The 12425-nt window shown below is 68.6% G+C and overlaps 1 protein-coding gene across 1 annotated transcript in view; it reads right to left on the minus strand.

Annotated features, from left to right (window-relative positions):
* Window positions 1–12425, minus strand: part of LOC135324585 (phosphoribosylformylglycinamidine synthase-like) — a 55380-nt gene that overhangs the window by 8279 nt on the left and 34676 nt on the right. The window contains exons 19-24 of the mRNA XM_064501165.1: window positions 11725–11905; window positions 7770–7853; window positions 6477–6632; window positions 3794–3919; window positions 2345–2490; window positions 142–352 (exon numbers count right to left, since the gene is read on the minus strand). Of these exons, the coding sequence (XP_064357235.1) occupies window positions 142–352; window positions 2345–2490; window positions 3794–3919; window positions 6477–6632; window positions 7770–7853; window positions 11725–11905 (904 nt within the window). The remainder of the gene's footprint in view (window positions 1–141; window positions 353–2344; window positions 2491–3793; window positions 3920–6476; window positions 6633–7769; window positions 7854–11724; window positions 11906–12425) is intronic.

Genomic DNA, 12425 nt, shown 5'->3' on the forward strand with positions numbered 1-12425 from the left:
GGGACCCCCAGGACCCCCCACCCCAGAACCCCCCCTCTCCCAGGGTCCCCCCCACCCCATTCCCCCCCCCCACCCAAGGGACCCCCCCATCTCCCCCCACCCCAGGGTGCCCCCCCCACCCCGGGGGGTCCCAGCACCCACCAACGCCACGCAGCAGCGGGGGGGTGTGGGGGGGGTCGAAGGCCAGGCGGTAGGTGGGTCCCCGGCGCCGGCCCAGCCCCGCCTCCTCCTGGGCCACGCAGCCCGGTGCCGCCTGCCGCCGCTCCAGCGCGAAGCTCGTGGCCTCCCACAGCGCCCGCAGCCCGGCCACGGCCTCCGCCAGCACCTCCGAGCCCCCCACGGCCACCCGGACCTGCCAGGACCGCTCGGCGTCACGCACACGCTAAGCACACGCTAAGCACACGCGTGACGAACCGGCTCCTGGGGGCTCCAGGAGGCGACTTTGGGCTCTGGGAGCATCATGGCGCCCCCCCATGGCCACCTGGAGCTACCAGGATCGCTTGGCGTCACGCACACGCTAAGCACACGCTAAGCACACGCGTGACGAACTGGCTCCTGGGGGCCCGGGGACACCTATGGGCTCTGGGAGCACCTTGGCGCCCCCCATGGCCACCTGGAGCTACCAGGATCGCTCGCCGTCACGCACACGCTAAGCACATGCTAAGCACATGTGTGCCGAATAGGCCCGTATGGGCCCCTGGGGGCACCAGGAGGCGGTTATGGGGTCTCGCAGCACCTCCGAGCCCCCCACGGCCACCCGGACCTGCCAGGACCGCTCGGCGTCACACACACGCTAAGCACATGCTAAGCACATGCGTGACGAACCGGCTCCTGGGGGCTCCAGGAGGCCACTTTGGGCTCTGGGAGCATCATGGCTCCCCCTAAGGCCACCTGGACCTACCAGGATCGCTGGGGACCACGCACACGCTAAGCACACGCTAAGCGCACGCGTGACAAACTGGCTCCTGGGGGCTCCAGGAGGCGGTTATGGGCTCTGGGAGCATCATGGCGCCCCCCATGGCCACCTGGAGCTACCGGGACCGCTCGGCGTCACGCACACGCTAAGCACACGCTAAGCACACGCGTGACGGACCGGCTCCTGGGGGCTCCAGGAGGCACCTATGGGCTCTGGGAGCACCTTGGAGCCCCCCATGGCCACCTGGAGCTACCAGGATCGTTCGGCGTCACGCACACGCTAAGCACATGCTAAGCACACGCGTGACGAACTGGCTCCTGGGGGCCCAGGGGGCACCTATGGGCTCTGGGAGCACCTTGGCGCCCCCCCATGGCCACCTGGAGCTACCAGGATCGTTCGGCGTCATGCACACGCTAAGCACATGCTAAGCACATGCGTGCCCGATCGGCCCGTGGAGGCCCAGGGGGGCATCAGGAAGCGGTTATGGGCTCTGGGAGCACCTTGGCACCCCCCATGGCCACCTGGACCTACCAGGATTGTTCGGCGTCACGCACACGCTAAGCACATGCTAAGCACATGTGTGCCGAATAGGCCCGTATGGGCCCCTGGGGGCACCAGGAGGCGGTTATGGGGTCTCGCAGCACCTCTGAGCCCCCCACGGCCACCCGGACCTGCCACGGGCGCCAGGCGTCACGCACACGCTAAGCACACGCTAAGCACACGCGTGACGAACCGGCTCCTGGGGGCTCCAGGAGGCCACTTTGGGCTCTGGTAGCACCTTGGCGCCCCCCCATGGCCACCTGGAGCTACCGGGATCGTTCGGCGTCACGCACACGCTAAGCACATGCTAAGCACATGTGTGCCAAATAGGCCCGTATGGGCCCAGGGGGGCACCAGGAGGCGGTTATGGGGTCTCGCAGCACCTCCGAGCCCCCCACGGCCACCCGGACCTGCCACGGGCGCCAGGCGTCACGCACACGCTAAGCACACGCTAAGCACACGCGTGATGAACCGGCTCCTGGGGGCTCCAGGAGGCACCTATGGGCTCTGGGAGCATCATGGCACCCCCGAAGGCCACCCTGGTCCCCATGATGTCCTCCCATGTCCCCCCGTGTCCCCATGTCCCCCATGTCCCCGTGTCCCCATGTCCCCCCGTGTCCCCATGTCCCCCATGTCCCCCCGTGTCCCCGCGGTGGCTCACCATGGCCTGGGGACCTTGGGGACCGCTGTGGCCCAGGGACAGGCACTGGACGCCGCTGGCCCGTGTCCCCATGTCCCCCCATGTCCCTCCGTGTCCCTCCGTGTCCCCCCGTGTCCCCACGTCCCCCATGTCCCCCATGTCCCCGTGTCCCCATGTCCCCCCGTGTCCCTCCGTGTCCCCCCGTGTCCCCACGTCCCCCATGTCCCCGTGTCCCCGCGGTGGCTCACCATGGCCTGGGGACCTTGGGGACCGCTGTGGCCCAGGGACAGGCACTGGACGCCGCTGGCCTGGTAGCGCCGGCTCACGGCCACCGCGTCCCCCGCGGCCACCTCCAGCAGCAGCCCCGGCTCCTCGGCGAAGAGCACGGCCAGCGCTGCGGGGACACGGGGACACACGGGGACGTGGGGACACGGCACGGGGTCACGGGGACACGGGGGACGTGGGGATGTGGCGTGGGGACACGGCGTGGGGTCACGGGGACACGGGGGACATGGGACGTGGGGAGGGAGCGGGGACATGACGACATGGAGAGCGGGTTGTCCCCAGGTGGATGTCCCCATGGTGGAGATGTCCCCAGGGTGGAGATGTCCCCAGGTGGATGTCCCCAAGTTGGGTGTCCCCATGGTGGAGATGTCCCCAGGGTGGGAGGTCCCCATGGTGGGATGTCCCCATGGTGGAGATGTCCCCAGGGTGGAGATGTCCCCAGGTGGATGTCCCCAAGTTGGGTGTCCCCATGGTGGAGATGTCCCCAGGGTGGGAGGTCCCCATGGTGGGATGTTCCCAGGTTGGATGTCCCCAGGGTGGAGCTGTCCCCAGGGTAGATGTGTCCCCAGGGTGGGATGTCCCCATGGTGGGATGTCCCCAGGGTGGTGGTGTCCCCATGGTGGAGAGGTCCCCAGGGTGGCCGTCCCCAGGGTGGGATGTCCCCAGGGTGGTTGTCCCCAGGGTGGAGATGCCCCCAGGTTGGATGTCCCAAGGGTGGGGTGTCCCCAAGGTGGGATGTCCCCAGGGTGGGGGTGTCCCCAGGGTGGCTGTCCCCAGGGTGGAGGTGTCCCCAGGTTGGATGTCCCCAGGGTGGCTGTCCCCAGGGTGGAGGTGTCCCCAGGTTGGACGTCCCCAGGGTGGGATGTCCCCAGGGTGGGTGTCCCTAGGGTCAGGGTGTCCCCCAGGGCAGAGATGTCCCCAGGTTGGATGTCCCCAAGACGGAGATGTCCCTATGGTGGGATGTCCCCAGGATGGATGTCCCCATGGTGGCTGTCCCCAGGGTGGAGATGTCCCCAGGGTGGGATGTTCCCAGGTTGCATGTCCCCAGGGCAGGGGTGTCCCCATGATGGCTGTCCCCAGGGTGAAGATGCCCCCAGGTTGGATGTCCCCAGGATGGCGGTGTCCCCAGGTTGGATGTCCCCAAGGTGGCTGTCCCCATGGTGGGATGTCCCCAGGTTGGGTGTCCCCAGGGTGGAGATGTCCCCATTGTGGCTGTCCCCATGGTGGCGATGTCCCCAGGTTGGATGTCCCCAAAATGGAGATGTCCCCATGGTGGCTGTCCCCAGGGCGGGATGTCCCCAGGGTGGCTGTCCCCAGGGCGGGATGTCCCCAGGTCGGGATGTCCCCAAGGCGGGGGTGTCCCCAGGCTGGGGGTGTCCCCGGGGGGGGGTGGCGGTGGCGGTGGCGCTCACGGGTGACGCCGGGTGGCCCGGGGGGGACGTCGAGGCGCAGCCCGCAGTTGCCGGCGAAGGCCATTTCCAGGGCGCAGCCCAGCAGCCCCCCGTCGCTGACGTCATGGCCCGCCCGCAGCACCCGCTCTGCGGGGGGGGCACCCAGTGACACCCCAGGGCACCCGGTGTCACCCCATGGCACCCAGTGTCACCCCATGGCACCCAGTGACGCCCCATTGCACCCAGCAGCCCCCCGTCGCTGACGTCGTGGCCCGCCCGCAGCACCCACTCTGTGGGGGGGGCACCCAGTGTCACCCCAGGGCACCCGGTGTCACCCCATGGCACCCAGTGTCACCCCATGGCACCCGGTGACGCCCCATTGCAGCCAGCAGCCCCCCGTCGCTGACGTCGTGGCCCGCCCGCAGCACCCGCTCTGCGGGGGGGGGGGCACCCGGTGACACCCCCGGTCACCCCAGAGCACCCAGTGACACCCTAAAACCCCTAACGACACCCCAAATCACCCCATAGCACCCAATTACCCCCCATAGCACCCAAATACCCCCCATAGCACCCAATTGCCCCCACAGCACCCAATGACACCCCATAGCACCCAATGACCCCATCCAACGACACCCCCACCCCCCCACAGCACCCAGCGCCCCCCCATAGCACCCAATGACCCCCCATGGCACCCAATGACCCCCCATGGCACCCAGTTACCCCATCCAATGACACCCCAATCCCCCTATAGCACCCAATTACCCCCCCAGCACCCAATGACACCCCAAAGCACCCAATTACCCCATCCAATGACACCCCCAATGCATCTATAGCACCCAATTACCCCCCAAAACCCCCAATGACACCCCCACCCTCCCATAGCACCCAATAACCCCCCAGCACCCAATAACCCCATCCAATGACACCCCAAATCACCCCATAGCACCCAATTACCCCCTGTAGCACCCAATGACCCCCCATAGCACCCAATTACCCCACACAATGACACCCCCACCCCCCCATAGCACCCAGTTACTCCCCATAGCACCCAATTACCCCCCCATAGCACCCAATTACTCCCCATAGCACCCAATTGCCCCATCCAATGACACCCCCAACCCCCCTATACCACCCAATTACCCCCTATAGCACCCAAATCACCCCATAGCACCCAATTACCCTATGCAATGACACCCCCACCCCCATAGCACCCAGTTACTCCCCATAGCACCCAATTACCCCCCATAGCACCCAATTACCCCATGCAATGACACCCCCAATCCCCCCATAGCACCCAATTACCCCCCATAGCACCCAATTACCCCATGCAATGACACCCCCAATCCCCCCATGGCACCCAATGACCCCCCATGGCACCCAGTTACCCCATCCAATGACACCCCAAATCACCCCATAGCACCCAATTACCCCCTGTAGCACCCAATGACACCCCATAGCACCCAATTACCCCACACAATGACACCCCCAATCCCCCCATAGCACCCAATTACCCCCCATAGCAGCCAACGACACCCCAACCCCCCATAGCACCCAATTACCCCATGCAATGACACCCCCACCCCCCCATAGCACTCAGTTACTCCCCATAGCACCCAATTACCCCACGCAATGACACCCCCAATCCCCCTATAGCACCCAATTACCCCCCCATAGCACCCAATTACCCCATCCAATGACACCCCAAATCACCCCATAGCACCCAATTACCCCCCATAGCACCCAGTTACCCCATCCAATGACACCCCAAATCACCCCATAGCACCCAATTACCCCCCATAGCACCCAGTTACCCCATGCAATGACACCCCAAATCACCCCATAGCACCCAATTACCCCCCCATAGCACCCAAATCCCCCCATAGCACCCAAATCCCCCTCATAGCACCCAATTACCCCATGCAATGACACCCCTACCCCCCCATAGCACCCAGTTACTCCCCATAGCACCCAATTACCCCACGCAATGACACCCCCAATCCCCCCATAGCACCCAATTACCCCCATAGCACCCAATTACCCCCCATAGCAGCCAAATCCCCCCTATAGCACCCAAATCCCCCTCATAGCACCCAATTACCCCATGCAATGACACCCCCAACTCCCCATAGCACCCAATTACCCCATGCAATGACACCCCCAACCCCCCATAGCACCCAGTTACTCCCCATAGCACCCAATTACCCCCCCATAGCACCCAATTACTCCCCATAGCACCCAATTGCCCCATCCAATGACACCCCCAACCCCCCTATACCACCCAATTACCCCCTATAGCACCCAAATCCCCCCATAGCACCCAATTACCCCCATAGCACCCAATTACCCCCTATAGCACCCAAATCCCCCCATAGCACCCAATTACCCTATGCAATGACACCCCCACCCCCATAGCACCCAGTTACTCCCCATAGCACCCAATTACCCCCCATAGCACCCAAATCCCCCCTATAGCACCCAAATCCCCCTCATAGCACCCAATTACCCCATGCAACGTCACCCCCCCATAGCACCCAATTACCCCCCTGTAGCACCCAGTGACCCCCCATAGCACCCAATTACCCCATCCAACGACACCCCAAATCACCCCATAGCACCCAAATCCCCCCCCCCAGCACCCAATGACCCCATGCAACGACACCCCCACCCCCCCGCAGCACCCCGGCCCCCCCGGGGGGGCACCCACCGCCCAGCAGCTCCTGGGTGACGCGGAAGGCGGCCGCCAGCACCTCGGGGTCCTCCAGGTCGGGGCAGGCGTCGCCCAGCTGGGAGAAGACCTGGGCCAGGGCGCTGCCCCCCAAGCGGTGCCGCCCGGGGTTCAGGGGCACCCACAGCACCGCCCCTGCGCCCGGGGGGGTCGTCAGGGGGGGCGCGGCACCCGTGGGACCCCCCTGCACCCATGGGACCACCCCTGCGCCCATGGGACCCCGCCTGTGCCCATGGGACCCCCCCTGCACCCATTGCACCATCCCTGCGCCCGGGGGGACGTCGGGGGGGTGCAGCACCCGTGGGACCCCCCTGCACCCATGGGACCACCCCTGCGCCCGGGGGGGACGTCGGGGGGGCCCGGCACCCATGGGACCAACCCTGCGCCCGAGGGGATGTCGGGGGGGGCACGGCACCCGTGGGACCCCCCTGCACCCATAGCACCACCCCTGCACCCACGGTGACATCAGGGGGGAGATGGGACCCATGGGACCCCCCCGCACCCATTGCACCATCCCTGCACCCATGGGGACGTCGGGGGAGTGGAGCACCCATGGGACCCCCCTGCACCCATGGGACCACCCTGCGCCCATTGCATCGCCCCTGCGCCTGGGGGGGTCGTCAGGGGGGGCCCGGCGCCCGTGGGACCCCCCTGCACCCATGGGACCCCCCTGCACCCAATGCACCATCCCTGCACCCATGGGACCACCCCTGCGCCCGGGGGGATGTCGGGGGGGGCACAGCACCCGTGGGACCCCCCCCCCTGCAACCCATAGCACCATCCCTGCACCCATGGGGACGTCAGGGGGGTGGAGCACCCATGGGACCCCCCTGCACCCACAGCACCATCCCTGCACCCACAGGGTCGTCGGGGGGGCCCGGCACCCATGGGACCCCCCTGCACCCATTGCACCGTCCCTGCACCCATAGCACCGCCCCTGCACCCGGGGGGGTCGACGGGGGGGGTAGAGCACCCATGGGACTCCCACGGACCCATTGCACCACCCCCGCACCCATGGGACCCCCCTGCACCCATTGCACCATCCCTGCGCCCGTGGGGACGTCAGGGGGGGTCGAGCACCCATGGGACCCCCCTGCACCCATGCAACCACCCCTGCGCCCAGGGGGACGTCGGGGGGGCACGGCACCTGTGGGACCCCCCTGCACCCATGGGACCACCCCTGCACCCATGGCGCCATCGGGGGGGCCCCCGACGGGACCCCCGACCCCCCCGGGGGTGCCAGCACCCATGGGTGCTGCCCGCCCCGCTCACCTTGGCCATCAGGACACTTGAGGTCGGGGGTGACGGTGGCCGTGATGTCGGGGCAGACGGCGTAGGCGGAGACCACCAGGGCGCCTGGGATGGGGTGGGGGGGTCAGCACTGCGGGAGCACCCATGGGTGCTGCCACCGCCACCCCCGGGGCCACCGCCGGCGTGGTGACACCCCTGGGTGCTGCTGTCACCAACGGTGGGGCTGCCACTGGGATGGTGACGCTGGGGACGCCCGCCGCCCCCTTCCGCTCCAGTAGCACCCATGGGTGCCACCTCCATGCTGGGGACACCCGCCACCCCCCTTTGTGGCCACAGCACCCAAGGGTGCCACCTCCATGCTGGGGACACCTGGGGACACCCGCCACCCCCCTTTGTGGCCACAGCACCCATGGGTGCCACCTCCCTGCTGGGGACACCCACCACCCCCCTTTGTGGCCATAGCACCCATGGGTGCCACCTCCACGCTGGGGACACCCTCCACCCCCCTTTGTGGCCATAGCACCCATGGGTGCCACCTCCATGCTGGGGACACCCGCCACCCCCCTTTGTGGCCACAGCACCCAAGGGTGCCACCTCCATGCTGGGGACACCCGCCACCCCCCTTTGTGGCCACAGCACCCAAGGGTGCCACCTCCATGCTGGGGACACCTGGGGACACCCGCCACCCCCCTTTGTGGCCACAGCACCCAAGGGTGCCACCTCCATGCTGGGGACACCTGGGGACACCCGCCACCCCCCTTTGTGGCCATAGCACCCATGGGTGCCACCTCCACGCTGGGGACACCCGCCACCCCCCTTTGTGGCCACAGCACCCATGGGTGCCACCTCCCTGCTGGGGACACCCTCCACCCCCCTTTGTGGCCACAGCACCCATGGGTGCCACCTCCACGCTGGGGACACCCGCCACCCCCTTTGTGGCCATAGCACCCATGGGTGCCACCTCCACGCTGGGGACACCCACCCAGGTGAAGTCCCCCCTCGGTTTTCCTCCCCCATAGTCCCCCCCCTCCATGGGTGCTGTCCCCCCCCACCCATGGGTGCCCCCCACCCTTGGGTGCTCACCGGGCGCCATGACGGTGACATCACCCACGCGGGCGGCCATGCTCAGCGAGTCCCCCCCCCCGGTGTCCCCCCCCCCATAGTCCCCCCCTCCATGGGTGCTGCCCCCCCCACCCATGGGACCCCCCACCCATGGGTGCCCCCCACCCTTGGGTGTTCACCGGGCGCCATGACGGTGCTGTCACCCACGCAGGCAGCCATGCTCAGTGAGTCCCCCCCCCATGGTCCCCCCCATAGTCCCCCCCATGGGACCCCCCACCCATGGGTGCCCCCCACCCTTGGGTGCTCACCGGGCGCCATGATGGTGCTGTCACCCACGCGGGCAGCCATGCTCAGCGAGTGTCCCCCCCCCCGGTGTTTCCCCCCCCATAGTCCCCCCAAGGGACCCCCCACCCATGGGTGCCCCCCACCCTTGGGTGCTCACCGGGCGCCATGACGGTGCTGTCACCCACGCGGGCGGCCATGCTCAGCGAGTTCCCCCCCCCCCGGTGTTTCCCCCCCCATAGTCCCCCCCTCCATGGGTGCTGCCCCCCCCACCCATGGGTGCCCCCCACCCTTGGGTGCTCACCGGGCGCCATGACGGTGCTGTCACCCACACGGGCGGCCATGCTCAGCGAGTCCCCCCGCATGGTTGTCCCCCCGCCATAGTCCCCCCCATGGCCCCCCCCATGGGACCCCCCACCCATGGGTGCTGCCACCCCACCCTTGGGTGCTCACCGGGCGCCATGACGGTGCTGTCACCCACGCGGGCGGCCATGCTCAGCGAGTCCCCCCCCCCCGGTGTTTCCCCCCCATAGTCCCCCCAAGGGACCCCCCACCCATGGGTGCCCCCCACCCTTGGGTGCTCACCGGGCGCCATGACGGTGCTGTCACCCACGCAGGCGGCCATGCTCAGCGAGTCCCCCCCCCGGTGTTTCCCCCCCCATAGTCCCCCCCACCCATGGGTGCCCCCCACCCTTGGGTGCTCACCGGGCGCCATGACGGTGCTGTCACCCACGCGGGCGGCCATGCTCAGCGAGTCCCCCCCCCCCCGGTGTTTCCCCCCCCCATAGTCCTCCTCAGGGCCCCCCCCATGGGTGCCCCCCACCCTTGGGTGCTCACCGGGCGCCATGACGGTGCTGTCACCCACGCAGGCGGCCATGCTCAGCGAGTCCCCCCCCTGGTGTTTCCCCCCCCATAGTCCCCCCAAGGGACCCCCCACCCATGGGTGCCCCCCACCCTTGGGTGCTCACCGGGCGCCATGACGGTGCTGTCACCCACGCGGGCGGCCATGCTCAGCGAGTCCCCCCCCCCCCGGTGTTTCCCCCCCCATAGTCCTCCCCAGGGACCCCCCCATGGGTGCCCCCCACCCTTGGGTGCTCACCGGGCGCCATGACGGTGCTGTCACCCACGCAGGCGGCCATGCTCAGCGAGTCCCCCCTCCCGGTGTTTCCCCCCCCCATAGTCCCCCCCATGGGACCCCCCACCCATGGGTGCCCCCCACCCTTGGGTGCTCACTGGGCGCCATGACGGTGCTGTCACCCACGCGGGCGGCCATGCTCAGCGAGTCCCCCCCCCCCGGTGTTTCCCTCCCCCATAGTCCCCCCCTCCATGGGTGCTGTCCCTCCCCACCCATGGGACCCCCCACCCATGGGTGCCCCCCACCCTTGGGTGCTCACCGGGCGCCATGACGGTGCTGTCACCCACGCGGGCGGCCATGCTCAGCGAGTCCCCCCCCCCCCGGTGTTTCCCTCCCCCATAGTCCCCCCCTCCATGGGTGCTGCCCCCCCCACCCATGGGTGCCCCCCACCCTTGGGTGCTCACCGGGCGCCATGACGGTGCTGTCACCCACGCAGGCGGCCATGCTCAGCGAGTCCCCCCCCCGGTGTTTCCCCCCCCATAGTCCCCCCCCATGGGACCCCCCACCCATGGGTGCCCCCCACCCTTGGGTGCTCACCGGGCGCCATGACGGTGCTGTCACCCACGCGGGCGGCCATGCTCAGCGAGTCCCCCCCCCCCCGGTGTTTCCCTCCCCCATAGTCCCCCCCTCCATGGGTGCTGCCCCCCCCACCCATGGGTGCCCCCCACCCTTGGGTGCTCACCGGGCGCCATGACGGTGACATCACCCACGCGGGCGGCCATGCTCAGCGAGTCCCCCCCCCCGGTGTTTCCCCCCCATAGTCCCCCCCAGGGACCCCCCACCCATGGGTGCCCCCCACCCTTGGGTGCTCACCGGGCGCCATGACGGTGCTGTCACCCACGCGGGCGGCCATGCTCAGCGAGTCCCCCCCCTTGGTTGTCTCCCCCCATAGTCCCCCCCCATGGTCCCCCCATGGGACCCCCCACCCATGGGTGCCCCCCACCCTTGGGTGCTCACCGGGCGCCATGACGGTGGCATCACCCACGCGGGCGGCCATGCTCAGCGAGTCCCCCCCCTTGGTTGTCCCCCCGCCATAGTCCCCCCCATGGCCCCCCCCATGGGACCCCCCACCCATGGGTGCCCCCCACCCTTGGGTGCTCACCGGGCGCCATGACGGTGCTGTCACCCACGCGGGCGGCCATGCTCAGCGAGTCCCCCCCCCGGTGTTTCCCCCCCCATAGTCCCCCCCAGGGACCCCCCACCCATGGGTGCCCCCCACCCTTGGGTGCTCACCGGGCGCCATGACGGTGCTGTCACCCATGCGGGCGGCCATGCTCAGCGAGTCCCCCCCCCGGTGTTCCCCCCCCCATAGTCCCCCCCAGGGACCCCCCACCCATGGGTGCCCCCCACCCTTGGGTGCTCACCGGGCGCCATGACGGTGCTGTCACCCACGCGGGCGGCCATGCTCAGCGAGTCCCCCCCCCCCGGTGTTTCCCCCCCCATAGTCCCCCCAAGGGACCCCCCACCCATGGGTGCCCCCCACCCTTGGGTGCTCACCGGGCGCCATGACGGTGCTGTCACCCACGCGGGCGGCCATGCTCAGCGAGTCCTTGCCGCCGTCCAGGGCGACACCGAGGCGGCTCAGGAGGTGGCAGAGGCCCCCGCAGGCCCCCGCCAGCGCCCCCCCCGCCGCCCCCCCCTTCCCCCCCCACATCCAGTTGCCCGAGCACTTGACGTCCTGCGGGGGGGGGGGGACATGGGGACACGGGGGGACATGGGGACACGGGGACAGGGGGACACGGGGACGTGGGACACATGGATGGGGGACATGGGGACACGGAGACATTGGGACATGGGGACACGGGGACATGGGACACATGGATGGGGGACATGGGGACACGGGGACGTGGGACACATGGATGGGGGACATGGGGACATGGGGACACACAGACACGGGGACATTGGGACATGGGGACATGGGGACATGGGACACATGGATGGGGGACACGGGGACATGGGGACACACGGACACGGGTACATTGGGACATGGGGACACGGGGACATGGGACACATGGATGGGGGACATGGGGACATGGGGACACACAGACACAGGGACATTGGGACATGGGGACACGGGGACATGGGACACATGGATGGGGGACATGGGGACACGGGGACATGGGACACATGGATGGGGACATGGGGACATGGGGACACGGGGACATGGGGACAGCGGGACATGGGGACACGGGGATGTG

This window comes from Dromaius novaehollandiae, chromosome 32 (genome assembly GCF_036370855.1).
Source record: "Dromaius novaehollandiae isolate bDroNov1 chromosome 32, bDroNov1.hap1, whole genome shotgun sequence".
Lineage (NCBI taxonomy): Eukaryota > Metazoa > Chordata > Aves > Casuariiformes > Dromaiidae > Dromaius > Dromaius novaehollandiae.